Source organism: Eubalaena glacialis, chromosome 20 (genome assembly GCF_028564815.1).
Source record: "Eubalaena glacialis isolate mEubGla1 chromosome 20, mEubGla1.1.hap2.+ XY, whole genome shotgun sequence".
Lineage (NCBI taxonomy): Eukaryota > Metazoa > Chordata > Mammalia > Artiodactyla > Balaenidae > Eubalaena > Eubalaena glacialis.
The window spans coordinates 14691938-14710363 of record NC_083735.1 but is presented as its reverse complement, the minus strand read 5'-3'; the positions used below and the strand labels follow the sequence as shown (position 1 = coordinate 14710363).

At 34.9% G+C, this 18426-nt stretch overlaps 1 protein-coding gene across 3 annotated transcripts in view; it reads left to right on the top strand.

Moving 5' to 3' along the window:
• SORBS2 (sorbin and SH3 domain containing 2) overlaps positions 1-18426 on the top strand; it is a 204753-nt gene that overhangs the window by 100821 nt on the left and 85506 nt on the right. For all 3 annotated transcript variants that reach the window (XM_061177387.1, XM_061177391.1, XM_061177392.1), the window contains 2 exons: positions 10865-10914; positions 16009-16101. In XM_061177387.1, coding sequence (XP_061033370.1) covers positions 10905-10914; positions 16009-16101 — 103 coding nt within the window. In that variant the 5' untranslated portion in view covers positions 10865-10904. The remainder of the gene's footprint in view (positions 1-10864; positions 10915-16008; positions 16102-18426) is intronic.

Sequence of the window (18426 nt, the reverse complement as noted above, 5' to 3'; positions counted from 1 at the left end):
TTCAGAAGTTGAGATTTAAGAAATAAAACACACATAAAATGATACTTCTTTATTACTGCCACAGCATTTAATGTTTGCTTCCACTTAAAGTCTAAATATGATACATACAAAACTAAACTAGATTATGTAATTTCTTTTTATATCCGATGATTTGTGATATCAATATATTAAAATTAAAGGTTTTTTAAAATTTTTATTTATTTATTTATTTTTGGCTGCATTGGGTCTTCGTTGCTGTGTGCGGGCTTTCTCTAGTTGCGGCGAGCCGGGGCTACTCTTCTCATTGCAGTGGCTTCTCTTGTTGCGGAGCACGGGCTCTAGGCAAGCGGGCTTCAGTAGTTGTGGCATGCGGGCTCAGTAGTTGTGGCTCACGGGCTCTAGAGCGCAGGCTCAGTAGTTGTGGCGCACGGGCTTAGTTGCTCCGCGGCATGTGGGATCTTCCCGGACCAGGGCTCGAACCCGTGTCCCCTGCATTGGCAGGTGGATTCTTAACCACTGCGCCACCAGGGAAGCCCAAAATGAAAGGTTTTAAAATTAAAAATAGGAGGAAATTTATAAATAAACAACAAGATCCTACTGTATAGCTCATGGAACTATATTCAGTATCCTGGGATAAACCATATGGAAAAGAATATAAAACAGAATGTATAAATGTATATAACTCAGTCACTTTGCTGTACAGCAGAAATTAACACAGCATTGTAAATCAACTATACTTCAATACAAAGTTTTTTAATTTTTAAAAAAAGGAAATTTAGCAAAGCTCAAATTTTTAAAAAATGGTTCTTTTATTTTTAATTTTTTTACATTGAACATAACTGTTATTAACATTTTTAAATTTCAACTTTATGGAAGTTATAATTGACGTATACAGTTGTAACATATTTAAATTGTACATAGCGATGATACATGTATACACTGTGGAAGGATTCCCCCCATCTAGTTAACACATCCATCACTTCACATATTAATCTTTTTTTTTTTTTTTTTTGGTGAGAACATTTAAGTTCTACTCTCTTAGCAAATTTCAATTATACAATACAGTGTTATCAATCATAGTCATCATGTTTTACATTAGATCCTCAGACCTTATTTATCTTATAGCTGAAAGTTTGTGCATTTTTACCAAACTCTCCCTATTTCCCCCACCCCCTAGCCCCTGGCAACCACTTTCCTACTCTGTTTCTATGAATTTGACTTTTTTTCTTTTTTAGATTCCACACATAAGTGATACCACACAGTATTTGTCTTTCTCTGTCTTACTTATTTTGCTTAGCATAATACCCTCAAGGTTCATCCATGTTGTCACAAATGACAAGATTTCCTTCTTTCTCACGGTTGAATAAATATTCCATTGTGTAAATATACTGCATCTTTATCCATTCATCAGTTGGTGGACACATAAGTTGTTTCCATATCTTGACTATTGTGAATAATGCTGCAGTGAACATGGGAGTGCAGATATCTCTTCAATATTCTGTTTTCATTTCCTTGGATTTATACCCTGAAGTGGGATTGCTGGATCACATGATAGTTCTATTTTTAATTTTCTGAGGAACCTCCATATTTTTTCCCGTAGTACCTGTACCAATTTATTCCCACCAACAGCACACAAGGGTTTCCTTTTCCCCACATTTTCACCAGCAATTGTTACCTCCTGTCTTTTTGATAATAGCCATTCTAACAGGAGTGAAGTGAAATCTCACTGTGGTTTTGATTTGCATTCCCCTGATGATTAGTAATGTTACGCACTTTTTCATGTACCTGTTGGCCATTGTATGTCCTTCTTTGGAAAAACGTCTGTTCAGTTCCTCTGCCCGTTTTTAAATCAATTCAGTTTTTTGAGTTTTGTTTTATTTTAGTTTGGTTTTTGGCTTTTTGCAGTTGAGTTGTATGAGTTCTTTATATATTTTGGATATTAACCTTTTATCGGATATACGACTTACAGATATTGTCTCCCATTCTGCAGGTTGTCTTTTCCTTTTGTGACGATATCCTTTGCTGTGCAGAAGTTTTTAGTTTGATGTACTCTTACTGGCTTATTTTTGTTTTTGTTGCCTTGCTTTTGTTGTCAAATACAAAAAATCATTGCCAAGACCAAAGTCAAGCTTATGCCTTATGTTTTCTTCTGGGAGTTTTATGGTTTTAGGTCTTACATTCATGTCTTTAGTCCACTTTGAGTTGATTTTTGTTTATGGTATAAGATAGTGGTCCAGTTTCATTCTTTTGCATGTGGCTGTCCAGTTTTCCCAGCACCACTGAAGAGACTATCCTTTCCCCATCGTATATTCTTGGCTCCTTTGTCATAAATTAATTGACCATATTTGCATGGGTTTATTTCTGGGCTGTCTATTCTGTTCCATTTGTCTATGTGTCTGTTTTTATGCCAATGCCGTATTTTTTTTTATTTCTATAGCTTTGTAATATAGTTTGAAATCAGGAAGTGTGATGCCTCTAGTTTTATTCTTCTTTCTCAAGATTGCTTTGGCTATTCATTTGGTTTTTTGTGATTTCATACAAATTTTAGAACTGTTTTTTCTATTTCTGTGAAAAATGCCATTGGAATTTTGGTAGGGATTGCACTGAATCTGTAGATTGTTTTGGGTAGTATGGACATTTTAACACTATTCTGCCAATCCATGAGCCTGAAATAGCTTTCCATTTATTTATCTCTTCTTCCATTTCTTCTTCCTTTTCTTCCATCAATGTCTTACAGTTTTTAGTGTACGGATCTTTCACCTCCTTGGTTTCATTTATTCCTATGTATTTTGTTCTTTTTGATGCATTTTTAAATGGGATTATTTTCTTAATTTCTTTCTGATATTTTGTTATTAGTGTATAGAAATGCAACTGATTTTTGCATATTGATTTTGTATCCTGCAACTTTACCGAATTCGTTTATTAGTTCTAACAGTTTTTTGGTGGAATGTTTAGGGTTTTCTATATGTAATATCATGTCATCTGCAAATAGGGACAGTTTTACTTCTTCCAAATCAGAAAGAAAGAAGTAAACGTTTTTTTTTTAAAGATCAAAGATTTGCTCCTCAAAGTAGAAATTTATGGTACTCTCTGCAATGGTGGAAAGCAGGGGAGATACTTTCACTTAGTGAACTAAACAGGAATGGCTGTCATCAGGATGCTATCACTCTGCAATCTGCCACACAATTCTTTATGTGACATTTTACAGACATCTCTTTCCTCCAACCATCACCTTGGGTTATAAGCTGTCAAAGGTAATGGAAAGTCTTTTTTTAAAGGCTAATTGTCACAACCTTTAAGTGTCACTTTCCCTTAGGTTCAATAGCAATGACTTAGCTGGCATAGGAGGCAAGTGTTTGATTGAACCATTTCTTTAGGTCTATCTCCTCTTATTCACTGCAGTGGTGGTGGGGCAGGGGGAGAACTTTGCTAAAAGAAGGCTCTGTTTAAGGAGGAAAGAAAAGCTGCCTGGAAAGCAGAATTCCTTTTCAATTCCAAAATGTTGCTAAGTTGGGCATGGAATAATTGAGTAATGGGAAAATACATACAAATAAACCTTACGAACTGTGGTGGCTTAGTTTAATTTAAAGCATTAAAATATAGTCTGTGTGTTTTCAGGAAAGTCTAGATTATACTCTCATGACTCAATCAAAGGTAAAAGTCTGTCTCAAAATATTCAAAATATTGGTGACTGGGCATGACGCCAGTTAGCCAATTCGGGGAAGGTTTGCTGCATTGGGGGGAGTGGGTTTGACCTTGCTGCTGTTGCTACTGCCAAAGATGATAATGATGTTGCTATAAATCATTTAGATGGCTGGAAATGGGCAAAACTGGATTTGAATCCAGGTCCACTTGACTTCAAGACCTATCCTTCCAATACTATTCAGTTCACCTGTAACATGTATTTCTATAGTCTAATTCTTTCTATGTTTCTTTGATGATGTGCCTGACTCACCAGATCCACATTAAGGTTCTGGTTTATTTTCATTAGGAATACACTTGGCTTTTGATTTATAGAATAGAAACCAATGGAAATTTTCTAGTACTGTACTATCAAGTTGATCAATAACTTTGTCTTAGAAAAAATGCATTTGTAAGTACTTAGATATATACTATAATCATCCTTAAGTATTGCAGTATAAAAGTAAAAGATACCATGAAAGCAGGATACTAGAGCAATATTAAATCACATGACAATTTAGTGCAAAAAGAAACCAGTATTCTTTTATAATTAAAAAAGAGAGTAAATCACAGACTTTGAGGCTTTGAAATGGCATCAGAAAGAAAATTACCTACCAGGATTGACTTCTAACTAGTATACTTTTTACAGAAAATCTATACGCATTTTGACTAGCTTGCATTGTAAAGTCTCAGAAAGAAAATTGCTAGTTTCCTTGAAAAACATATGGTGCTCTTCAGGAAATTTTTCCAGGTATCATGAAATTTGGTATAATTAAAAAGAACACTTTGTATTTTTTATGAAAATAGTCAATGGCCTCGTGTCCTTTTGTTCATCACTATTCACAGTAATGATTTTGCCTTATTCCTAGAAATGACGTTAAGTGTGTTCTGATCCCAGCATTCACGTATAAATGCTGTTGATGATTTGGCTTCTGAAAACTAAGGACCGATCTTCAGGCACCATTAGCTCAGGAATGTTGGGAGGGATTTAAGTTCTTATGTGGAGGCTGCCATCATTACTGACTGAGATGATTTGTACCACCCACTCAGAGGCAAAGGAGTCCCTGAGTTGACATCATATACTGGCTGTCAACGCAGAGAAACCATTCAGAAAAGGGGGAGACGTGGATTCTCATTTTTCTAAGCTCAGGGACTGTAAAGGACATAATAAACGACTTAGGGTATTTCCTGTGTACATTTCAAAGCAGCACATTAATATATTAAAAAAGATAACTAAAGATAAATGTCAACAACCTAAATTAAGTCATTTGGCTGTAATTGAAAAGTGAAATCATTTGGCATTTATGAATACGGCTAATCCTACCACAAAGAGAGAGAGAAAGGATTTGACCACTCAGGGTAGTTTATGCAGAAAGAGTGGTACATACACCATTTCAAAGTAAATTCAGGCTAAAATCTGGTGCATAAAGTTAATATGCACCGTAGTTTTATTCTTGTGTTTAAAATATCTCTAAGAAATCTAACATCCCTCAATGTTTTCCCACCACTTTGACTATCTGTGAGTCCTTTTTTCTGAATTATATATGAACTGTGAATAGAATAATTTTAAAATAACCTAGCAATTTACTGGATTAAAATTATTCCATGGAAAATCTTTTGGGCTCCAATCTTAAACTCCTCACATTAGCTGAGCTAAAATGTAGTCCTATCGCTGTATAGCTGGCCTTGGTGCTTAAAATCAAGTCTACAAAAACAAAATGACTAACACAGAATTCTTGGCCAAAATTGAGGAGAGAATTTGCCTCTGCTCCTTTTCAGAATGGGATGCCTCATAATCAAAAGATTTCAAGCAGAATTACAAGATTATGGGCACAAAGTCATGTTGGTGCCCATGAATGAACAATCAAACATCTTAGGATCCTCATTCAAAACTTAAATTACCCAACCTGTTGTCATACGCATGTTGGAAATAAAGCCGACTCTGATCCATTAAAAAAAAAAAAGAGAGATATCTGATCACTGAAATTCAAGCAGAATTAAAAGACCATAGCCACCAAATCATGTCTTATCCATGCATGAACAACTAGCACATCTACTGCCAATGCATATTGGGAAAGAACCCTACTCTGACCTATGAGAAAAACAAATCCATTGCTATACACAAATTGGATACACATAATGTTGCCTTTTATATAAAAACTTCAGCAAGAACTGAATTTAAGTAAATACATCTCCGCTCCACCTGTTGAATATCATTTTGGTACTCTAATGTACAGACAGTTTTTGCTCTGTGGATTATCTGCTGAGGTTCAAGGTAGTCTGCATTTTATGGTCAGTTTTCATAGTCTTGGACCTAGTTCAATTCCAATTTAAGAGAATACTTGAAATACTGTCTCTCCTAGTAGCATGCAAACACTCCAGGAATTTGATGCTTTCCAGAATAATCTGTGCTTGTTATGTAAGTACAATCAAAGACACTTTTTCAGAATAGAACAAAAGAGATTAGGTTCGCTTTACTTCAAACTGTCTAAAGAGAGTTCTCAGTTGTGGACTTGTTAATGGCTTTAGTACAAATAATGGAAATAGAATCATGCATTTTTATTAGTCACCCAAGAAGCCTTCGGTTTCGGGTTCTTCTGCAGAGCTCAATCACTGTGGCTTTTCTTTTAAAACTTGGAAAATGTCTTGCCTGATTAGGAAGTTAGTCATTTCACGTTTTGACATCTAAAACAATGCGAAGTTAAAAAACCTCACGTGTTACATTTATAAGTAACAGGATACATCACTTTAAAGATGAAAAGCTCAAGGATTTGTGGCGCCTTTCTTTGTTCCCGTTAATCCTATTTTACTTTCTTCAGTGTCAGATATTTTGTAAATATCGGCATTTGAATTCAAACAACAAATGCTGATTATTAGTTCCCTAACTTGGTATAAAAACATTATTAGAGTAGCAGGTTTTGTGTTCTGAGAGTTAACTTTCCTTCTGTTTGATGTTTTCTTTATCAATCAGTATTGTTCCAGCTCAAACACTGTCTTTGTCATTCAGTTTTAAAACTTAAAACAGTTTTAAACATCAAGTGCCTTGAAAAGGAGTGATAAATAGAATTTGGGAAATGTCTTCACAGTCCTCATTTTTCTGGAGACTTGTTTATTCCTTCTTGTTTTAGCAGTTGCCTCAGCCGTGGTCACAGGCATCCCCTGAGGCTTTACTTTTCCATTTATTTTGTCCATTTAAGGTTAACGTATTAGGAGTTTTGCTACTGAGACATTAAAATAAATACATCTGATGGAGTTTTCTCAAGGCTCCTGCACTGACCACCGCCTTCTTCCCTGACTTCATTGGCATCCCTTCAATCCAGGCGGTATTAAGGCTACCAAGTAGGCTACATTAGGTATTAAGGCTACATACTTAGCTATGTACCACATTTATTTTTGTATTCTGAAAAAGAAAATAGAAATGTACCTCTTTACTTATACCAGCTGAAAAATAAGAGATAAAACTCATCATAATAAAGTTTCCTTCATTCACTCTTTAAAGTCAGTTGGCCTGTGAAATTTTACTGTAAAATTCAGTGTAACATTGTGGTAATTCTCTCAGTCCTAGATGTGGCAACCGTACACATTACTCCTGCCCTGTTTCTCCTACACTGTTGCAGTGTCCTTCCAGGGTGGATGGGCAAGAATGTGACACTAAACACAATCAGGTGATACCAAAACACTACATAATGAGGATGTCATCTGTGTTGTTTTCAGTTTATAGCTCTAAAATATAAATTGGGATGAACATTAGTACTCTGATTTTATCCATTCTATATGCTCATTGTTTTAGTATTTATTGAGTACCGGGTATTAGTAATTCAATCTAGGTGTAAAAAAGATAAAATCCTTCTCTTCTTGGTTCATATATACATCTCATATCATTTATGTGTATTTTTTTCCATGCTATTTTATTTCCCCATTTCTCCCCCTACCCTGGGGTAGAAGGTATCATTATAATTAGCTGGTGTTCACATTTTAAAATTTTTGTAGGTTTAAATAACTTTTTTCCAGTTTATTGAGATATAATTGACATACAGCACTTGTATAAGTTTAAGGTAAACAGCATAATGATGTGACATACATACATCATGAAATGACGACCACAATAAGTTTAGTGAACATCCAACATCTCATAGAGATACAAAATTAAAGAAATAGAAAATAATATATTTTTCAATGTGATGAGAAATCTTAGGATTTTCTCTCAACGTCTTTCATATATAACATAAAGCAGTGTTAATTATATTTATCATGTTGCACATTACATCTCTAGTACTTATTTATCTTATAACTGGAAGTTTGTACTTTTTGACTTCCTTCATCCAGTTCCCCCTCCCCCTACTCCCTGCCTCTGGCAACCACAAATCTGATCTCTTTTTCTATGAGTCTGTTTGTTCATTTGTTTGTTTTTGAGGTATAGTTGACCTACAACACTATGTCAGTTTCTGTTACACCACATAGTGATTCGATATTTCTATACATTTCAAAATGATCATGACATTAAGTCTAGTTACTATCTGTCACCATACAAAGATATTACATAATTATTAACTATATTCCCCACACTGTACATTTCATACCTGTGACATCTTTACCTTGCAGCTTAGAAGTCTGTACTCTGAATCTTCCTCACCTATTTCTCTCTTCCCCCCACCCCCCTCCCCTTTGGCAACCACCTGTTTGTTCTCTGTATCTGTGATTGTTTCTGTGTTGTTACGTTTGTTCATTTGTTTTGGTTTTTTAAATTATTAAAAAAAAATTTTTTTTGGCCATGTTGCGCAGCTTGTGGGATCTTAGTTCCCCGACCAGAGACTGAACCCACGCCCTTGGCAGTGAAAGTGCGGAGTCCTAACCATGGACCGCCAGGGAATTCCCTGTTTTGTTTTTTAAATTCCACATATAAGTGAAATCATACAATATTTGTATCTCTCTGCCTGACTTACTTCACTTATACCCTCTAGTTCCACCCACGTTGTCACAAATGGCAAGATTTCATTCTTTTTTATGCCTGAGTAATATTCCATTGTACATATATACCACGCCTTCTTTATCCATTAATGTATGGATGGGTGCTTGGCTGGCTTTCATATCTTGGCTATTGTAAATAATGCTGCAATGAACATAGGAGTGTGTATATCTTTACTAATTAGTGCTTTTGTTTTCTTTGGATAAATACCCAGGAGTGGAATTGCTGGATCTTACGGTAGTTCTATTTTTAATTTTCTGAGGACTCTCCATACTCTTTTCCATAGTGGCTGCAACAATTTACATTCTCACCAATAGTGCAGGAGGGTATACTCTTTTCTCCACATCCTTGCCAACACTTGTTATTTGTTGTCTTTTTGATAATAATTATTCTGACAGGTGTGAGGTGATATCTCATTGTGGTTTTGATTTGCATTTCCCTGATGATTAGTGATGTGGAGTATCTTTTCACATGCCTGTTGGCCATCTGTATGTCTTCTTTGGAAAAATGCCTATTCAAATCCTCTGCCCGTTCTTAATTGGGTTGTTTGATTTTTTTGATGTTAAGTTGTATGAATTCTTTGTATATTTTGGATATTAACCCCTTATCAGATAAACTGTTTGCAAATATCTTCTCCCATTTGGTAGGCGGTCTTTATGTTTTGTTGATAGTTTCCTTTGCTGTGCAAAAGCTTTTTAGTTTGATGTAGTCCCATTTGTTTATTTTTGCTTTTGTTTCCCTTGCCTGAGGAGACATATCCAAAAAACATATTACTAAGGCCAGTGTCAAAGAGCATACTGCCTCTATTTTCTTCTAGAAGTTTTATGGTTTCAGGTCTTACATTTAAGTCTTTAATCCATTTTGAATTTATTGTTGTGCATGGTGTGAGCAAGTAGTCCAGTTTGATTCTTTTGATGTAGCTGTCCAGTCTTCCCAATTGGATACTTTAATTTTATTATTAGAATTTCACATTAGTAATAAATAGAACCAGGCTTTCTATAAGAGGTGAACTTCGATGGCCATGTTGAAAGAAAATGATGAATGATGACTAGAGCAGAACATATGAGGACCGGAGAAATGGTCAGAAAAGAGGACAGGGCCAGAACCCTGATAGGCAAACACAAGAAAGCCAGGAATCTCATTTGGTGCTCTTTTTAGAGAATGAAGAAAAACTTATTTACTGAAGGTCTTTCTTGACAGGTCATGACAGATGATTTCATTTCAACCCTATCCCTATTCATCCATGAGGTATAGATAAAAAAAATTTTAACTATCCGATGTTAGAGTGCTAATGCACATGGAAACTGAATGTGTGGTACACGGGAAGTTCACGTTCATTAACAACAGGCCCTACTCAGGAGCCAAGGCAAAGTGGCCAGGGTTAAACATCTTTCAGAGAGCTCTCCCTCTTAAAAGAACTGCTTCCTGAAGAGCCTATCCTTTCTCTTTGGTTGTAGGTTATGGATAAATAAGAAACTCTAAAAATGGGCTAAGAGAATACGCCAGGGAAAGAACTAAGTCATCTCACACATCAAGAAATAATACAAATATTAAAAATTTTTTCTACAACAAGCACCATTTTCCCAACCATTTCAAATGAATTAATCTCAATTGTTATACAGCAAACACTTCAATGGGAAAAACCACCATATCTGATACTGAAACAGAAGTGGGTTTTGTAGTAATCATTTATTTCTTGCATCTTTGTAAAAATAGATGAATCTTATCTTCTTTGACTATTTGCTCAACATACATATTAAATACATTAAACATTCCCTGGTAGTAAATTACCTCTATAACAAATTGAAAATAATAAATTGAATAATGTAAGGTAATGATTTCAAAGTACCAGAGTGCTTATTAAAATTCTGGAAGAGGACGCTTAACAACCAGTGATCCTTTCTGGCTTAGAGAACAAAAACTGTTATTATAAATGTTTATGAAAGCAATTTAATTTTTAACAATGAAAACCCCGCTCCATTTTCATCCATTAATGGTCACCATTAAACAAAAACATAAGTTTATGTTTAGGATAATAAGACCAGTAATAACTGAAGTTTAACTTGAATAGAATTATAAATTCTGGCCACCTTATTAAACTCTAATTTAAGTAAGACTAATGATCATGTGATATTAACTCACAGGTACACCAAAACAGAACAAAAACAAAAACACTCTTTCATGATATTTTGTTCCCCATGTTAGTGAACAAATTAATACATCATTTTTTTTCTACAGGAAAACTGAAGACTTTAATAACAAACCCTCCAAGGTCAAAATGAACACAGGTATGCTGTCTCTGTTAGTTTTAAACTCTTCAGCCTTGCTCTCTAAATATCCTCTTGACCCTAAATCATTAGTTTAGCACCCTGCTGATCCTAAATGTGATACTGAGTTTCTTAGATAGTCTAAATTCATTACTTGGTTTCTTTGTTTTTGTGTTTTAATCTTATAGCTATCAAAAGTAGACTTTTCCGTTTTGCTGTCTATTCTTACTCCCTTTCTCTGTAATCATATCATGACATTAACTCCTGTAAACCCTAGGAAGAGGTAGCATGCCATTCAATGCATACATTTGAAATCTCTCACTTAAAATAGGTTAAATTCATAGGCAGGTTGCTCTAGTAGAAAATATTTAAAATCCCCCGTTCTGTAAACATTTTATGTTGACAGCGACCGTAGATAGAGTGCCAAAGCTTCACAGGAAATCAGCTTAATTAATCCACAGACACAATACACTTAAAGTCTTAAGCATTATATTTTTGATGTGGGAACAGTATCTCCAAATAGCTTAATCACATTGGTGCTCTGAACTCTTGTGCTGTATACAGATTAACTGTAAAAATGTTTGTGATACTTGCTTGACACATATGATTTTTTTCCATAATATAAGCATTTTAGCTTATATTTTCACCTTCCTCTCCCCCTGAAATTTTTATATTCAGTGTTGAATAATTCTGGAAAACAACTGTCTAACTGAAATTTTGTAACTTGCATTTTAAAAATAGCACTTCCTATCCACGAGTGATCACTGGGAAGTTGTTTTAGTGTCGTCACTCCACAGCAAAGGAGAAAGGATAGTGGAAGACGTTTTTCTCACGTCAAGCTGGTTGCCTTTTTGCTGTCTCTTGTTATCAAAATGCCTCAAGGGAGGATTAACAACCATTGGTGAAAACCAATATCTAATCCCTAGATCAAGTGTAGAGACATGCGCTATTGAACATGATTGCGGCTGCCCCTTAGCAGAAACCTGCCGTAACCGACCTCAGAGAATTCGAGGTCAGCTGGCCCCTGAAGATGCAGTCAGCCCGTAGGTGTGTAGAGCACCAGGCAAGATGAGGATATTGGAGACAGTCAAAATATACAAGGAAGGCTTAGAAATCAAGAGAAATTATAACCCTGGAAGTGAACCAAGAAAAGTCATTTGGACAACGGGAGATGACAGAATTATACATGGGAAATGAAAGGAAAATATTATTAGGCAAAAGAGATTGAAGAAAGCAAATAGAATAGAGGGCCCACAGCTGAGCTATCGTAAGTCATACTGTGAAACTGCAAAATCACTCCGGCAGGACGTGCACAGGAGGAAGTTATATTTACTGATTGTTCTACAGCATTTTCCTGCAGACCTAAGTTGAACATAACTTCCCAATATCCTTCATTTTGTGGAGTCTGATTTTCCTATTTATTATAACCCTATTATGACAGAGGTATAATATGTGATTATACTAAATATGCCATATTCATTACAATGCATTTAGTAATTAACCTTCCCATTCATAGAATTCAATCCATAATAACAAAGTAGGCAAATAGAAATTTGTAAATTTGTTTAGTTCTCTAGGGTACTTGAGCCAAGTTACTGTTATAGCAGCATGAATATAACCCTCTAAACATCCTCTCATTGAAAGGAATAAGCTGGGCTTTATATGGAATGCTAATTTGCATAGATATTTTGATTATATGAGTGAATTTACACATCTATGTATGCATGTAAAATATGATATTCAAACATATGCATACATAATTAATTAGAAGTGACTGGAACCCTTTGTTTAAAATGCTTTGTTTAAAATGTTAAAATACTATAATGTTGCTATAAAAACATACCACTTTTGAAAATATATATAAATAATACTGTAGGAAGTTGAAAAAAGCATTGTCACTGTATCTCAAAATGAAGTAGAAATTAGTTCCTAAATATCCAATAAATAAAATGGGTCTTCATTATTTAAATACCTATCAATCATTAAAGGGATATATTACTATTTCAGTGTTCAATGTTCAGTCACTAATGTTTAAAAAAAAAGATTCTTTTAAAGCAGCTCTTTGTTTTTAGTCAAATACATAATAAATGAGCCAAGGGAATTGTGATACATTTTTCATACTAAAGTATCTAAATAATGTATAAAAATATACAAAACAGCATGTTTTGTATATTTGTTCTCTTGGAATTTTCGATCCACTATTTTCTAAGGAAAATCTTAGCTATGGAGGAAAGAGAGTAAGACATCAAATGATTCACTGTATGTGGTTTACTCCTGTGAGTGTTTTCCAGCAGTAGAAACAGCTACTGAGAGTCTTGCCGCTGCCTGGAAGAGTGTGCAGGTCATTAATGAGTGTGAAGGTAACAGTAGCATTAGGATCCTTTGGGATGACCTAAGTATGTAAGACAGCGCCCTCATTTTGTGATCTTAAAGATATCTTCAATAAATAGCAGAAAGTATCAACACAATAAGTAGAAACAATATAATAGATTTCTCTGTTCCAGCAATTTCATAAACGCCTCAACTTTTCAAATTAAGCTCTTTATTAACCTGTTAATAAAGACAAATTCTCCAGTCATTTTATCTAGTTCTTAGGGTTACGTAGATTACAAAAATTATTTAACCCACGGGACTTCCCTGGTGGCGCAGTGGTTGAGAATCCTCCTGCCAATGCAGGGCACTCGGGTTCGAGCCCTGGTCTGGGAAGATCCCACATGCCGCGGAGCAGCTAGGCCCGTGAGCCACAACTACTGAGCCTGCGCGTCTGGAGCCTGTGCTCCGCAACAAGAGAGGCCGCGATAGTGAGAGGCCCGCGCACCGCGGTGAAGAGTGGTCCCCGCTTGCCGCAACTAGAGAAAGCCCTCGCACAGAAACGAAGACCCAACACAGCCAAAAATAAATAAATAAATAATTTGAAAAAAAATTTTATTTAACCCAGAGGTTCCCACACTTTCTTGGTTTACGGTGCCAAGATAGTTATTTTCTACCACACTCTCAAGCCAAAAGAAGTACCTAACAGTTGTATTTATTAAGTAGTTAGGTGCAAACAACTTAGTAAGTACTCATGTTCTATCAACTCAGAAGCAATTTGAAAAAATAATATACTTCAACTGAAAAGTAATCATTTTATCTCATTCTTTATAACCACAGTTACTTGTTATTGGGATGTCTGTGCGTATTGGATGCTACAAAACTTCTCAGACTTGGAATTAGATTGTACGTCACCACTCCCAGTTACTGGTCCAGGTTACTTTCACAGGGCACTTGCTTTCCATCACAGCAATCACCAAAAACCCAGCTTTACAAAGATGTGACATCATTTACAGGAAGATAACACGACCTCTCATGTTGAAACGGGGAACTACCTCAGGATAGTGGTATATGCAGTCTGTCTGATAGATATCGCTGTGTTTTCCTCAAAAATGTGAACTGTGTCCCCAAACCCTTGTGAATCCACTGAGGTGGGTGCTCAACACAGAGTTTTGGAAACCAAAGGCTTAACCGGTGATCTTGGGTCTCCTCATTCTGAAATTTTCCCTTTGCATCTCTGCTTGTTTTCAGATGTTCAAAATTAAAAGAACTAGAAAATTAAATCTCTTAGAGAGCTTTCCATTTACACTTTCAACACCCTGGACTACTTAACCCTTTTAGACATTGATAGCTGCTATACACTGCATATTCAATTATATTACCTCCATTTTATCAGAAACACTCATCCCTTGTAACTATTTTCAGTTGCAGAGATTGCTAAAATCCTATCGGTGCCTCTCCTAAAGATACATTTTGTTGTATGTTTCTACCATTTATGTCTTTCTGTATTTGGTCTTTGATTTGTTTGATTTACTTTTGTATGTTGTTTCAAGTCATTTTTCTGTTTTAATTATTATCTGCATTACAAAATTGTTATTTTAAGCATATATCAATATTTAAGAAATTATATTTTGACATGAGAATCATTCTATCAATTTTAAGGTCTGCTGACCTTACTACTTGTGATTTTACCAACAATTAGTCCAAATCATACTTTCAAGCACTCTTAAATTCTCTCACATCCAATAAACAAAGTGGATACACTCCTTAAGAAATAAAGAAAAATAATATATAAGACTAGCATGCGGCAATATATAATAATTATGTTTAATATTGGTGGTTAAAGAATTTATCTTCTTGTTACAACTTTCAAAAAGAATTAAATTTAAGTTCTTTTGGTTGCAGGGGAATGAGCAAAACTATTTATTGCACATTCCAAATAAAAAGGAATGTGGGAATGGAATTGGAATCTGTTCGTAAATAGAACATTAACCTTCCAATTTTAGAAGTCTTGTTATGCTAAACTTCTCAAATCATATTAAAATAGCTGATGAATTTTCACTTGTTTTGCTTCATGTTGTGATTTGCATAAGTGAAAATATACAGATCATATACATATTTTTCGAAAGTACAAAAACTAATTTTTAAAAACATGGTCATTTCAGTACTGTATATATCAACACTGTTTTTTATCTCAATTAGGCAAATTATTCCCATAACTAATAATAACCATGGGAAGACACAGTATTGCCATAACACCATTTGTTTTTCTTTATGAATCTTACGTATCAAATATATTATACCTATAACAGCTAACAACTTTTACTTCAAGAGGTTCTTCAAGCTGTTTTCAGGAATCATAATAGCTAGAATACAGTAAAACCTATATGCTGGATACAAAAGTATGTTATACCATAGCTCTTAATCCTGAAGTACAGGTTATTCATAACTCTAAAAGCTAGTTACACTGCTTGTAAATTTAATAGTTGAATTTAAATGGTATAAACAAAGTTGAATTCTATAGCTGTGTGTTATTTAAAGAAAAACCATAAAATGTTAAGTATAAAATCTGATTTTTTATTAAATCATTGGCATCTATTTCTAAGACAGACCCCTGGCTTTTTCTTCTGTTTTGTTTTGCTTTAGTTTGGGGTGGGTGTAAATTCTGCAGATGTATTCCATGGTTACTAGTTCTGACTGTTCATCTTTCTCATGGATGTCTGCCACATTTCACTGAAAATGCATGATACTGCATGTGCTTTATCCTTTGCTGTGGCCTCTGCTATATCATTTTTTTGCTTCCAGATAGCGGTGGGTGTGCTCGCAAACGTGCTGCCATGTCTGTTACATTAACATCTGTGAAGAGAGTTCAGAGTTCTCCAAACCTATTGGCTGCAGGTATAATATCACTAACTCACAGAATGTCATACTTGAATGCCTTTCTCTGACCTTTCTTTCTTTCCAGAATTATCCTGTTTGGATGATGAAAGTGGCTGTAAATACCTTTCTAATGCCCCACAAGTTCTTATTTTTCTTGTCTCAAGAATAGCTCCTATCCCTTATGACTGTTTTGCTCTAAAAATAAAAAAGCCAAAGGAAACTGATATCTTGTAGAAAACATTTTAAAAATCTAATTAAAAACAACAGTCACTTGCCAAAAATGTGTTAAGTAAATGCAAGTGTTAATAACTATTGAAGTTTTTGTATCGCATGAACTAAAGGAACATAATATTTAATTAAGATAAGTCACAGGTGCTTTTGTTGTTTTTTACCTAAAAATTGTTGGCAGGTGGGGACACAGAGGGTTAGGAAGTGGGATTTGCAGGAAACTGAATCTTTATTAATTTGCTTCTATACCAAAGGTTGCAAATGTCATGATAGAATATTAGTTTTGAAAGAGACTTTAAACCTTCCTTTAATCCAATCAGCAAAGAACCTTCTAATATATATTTTTAAACATCTTGGTCCAATTAAGATTAACATGCACCCACAAGTATAAATATACTCTAGAAAGTAACTGGGGGTGATACTTCAGCATCCACTAAAGTGAGTCTCTTTATAATAAATAATCTCTCATGACTTCCACCCTGGCCTCTCTAGACCCAGAAATACACCCATATGTTTTGGTGACTGGTTAGTTGGTTGGTTGGTTTGATTGTTGGTTGGTTAGTTGAGGGTTCCTTGGTTTTTTTTTTAATATAATATTCATGGCTTTTGGAGCAGAAGTGGGAAAGGGATGAAGAGTGTTTAAATAATTCGAATTCTCACGGTGCATATTAGTGTCTTTTACACACATACATTTAGTCGTTAATTAAATAGTCAGGATGTCCTTGGCTTTAAAGCCACTTGATCCTTAACTACCCAGCTTCGTTGAGGAAAAAACAAGCTTCCATGTGGAGAATCCCACTCCTGCCCACCACCTCCAATCCATAAATAGATTTCAATTTCTAAGTTTAAATATGAAGCCAGGTGGTTCCATAATGTATTACATTTTTTAAAACAATGTAAATTGCATTGCAGTGTATGTAGTATGATCTCATTTTGGTTTGAAAAAAATTCTCTTTATATATGTATTTGTACATGTTTGTTCATGTGTATGTGAGCATGAAAAATGTTAGAAAGACTACAAATGTAGTTTGTAGGGAAATGAGAATGAAGAGAAATAAGAAAGTAAATAAAATAAAGTCCAGGGACATCAGGTAGTTGGAATGTGTATACCATGAATATCATTGACATTTCAACCAAGTAAAATTCTAGCCCAAGCTACTCAGATGTGGACCATTAAGGCACATGCTAGGGAACATGGCAATGCTTCAAAAATGCCATATTGTCGTTATTTATAAAAGTAACCACAGAAAGAATACTATTAGGTTGAACTAGCTAGAGACTGCCATTTTGGAGAGTCAAAGCTAGAAGATTAGTAATTTCATATCATTCAACTTAATATAATATAATGCTTCAGAATCAAAATATTAGAAAATGTTAAATACTTTGGGAATATAAAATAATCTTCAGTAATAAAAGTTAGTAGTCGCTCTGGACCATTTTAAATTTCGTATCACTCCTATGATATCAAATAGGAGTAAGAGTTCTAGAGAATGAGGTCCCCTCAATTTTGGATTTAATTGTTACATTAAAAATAGATCTCTTTTGTATTAATTAGACATGTAAGGTATGAGCTCCTTTTCAAAGAAGTTTTAATTACATTTTGAAGAAAGAAATCAGCCTCTTTGTATGCCCACTCACATTATACGGTAGCCTTCACATAGTAAGAACTTATTTGACAGTCTTTTTGTGAATCAAAGGAAGATTAATAAATATTTATTGCTTTAAATATTGTTAAAATAGAGCAGCCTTTAAGTAGAGGCTGTTAGACTACCTCCACAAAAGATTCTAACCTTCCCAGTCTCTCCTCCCAGATCAGAGAGTCAATATGAGCTGCTAGTCATCAACTATTTGCCCACTAAATCAGTCTGTTTTTCTCTTTTGCTTTTACAAGAAGTAGAGTCCCAATGGACAATTCATGTATTGGAATCATAAAGTTGGAAAGGACCTCTAAGGACGTCAAGTCCAATGCCCGACACCAAGCCAGAAATGCCTTGACAACTTCTCTGACAGGTGTTCCCTACCTTCTGCCAGGACACAGGGAGTGCTCATTGTAAGAGAGAAGAGCAGTTATAGTTCTTAGTTCTCAAAGACTCTATTGATTTTCACATGCAGAAC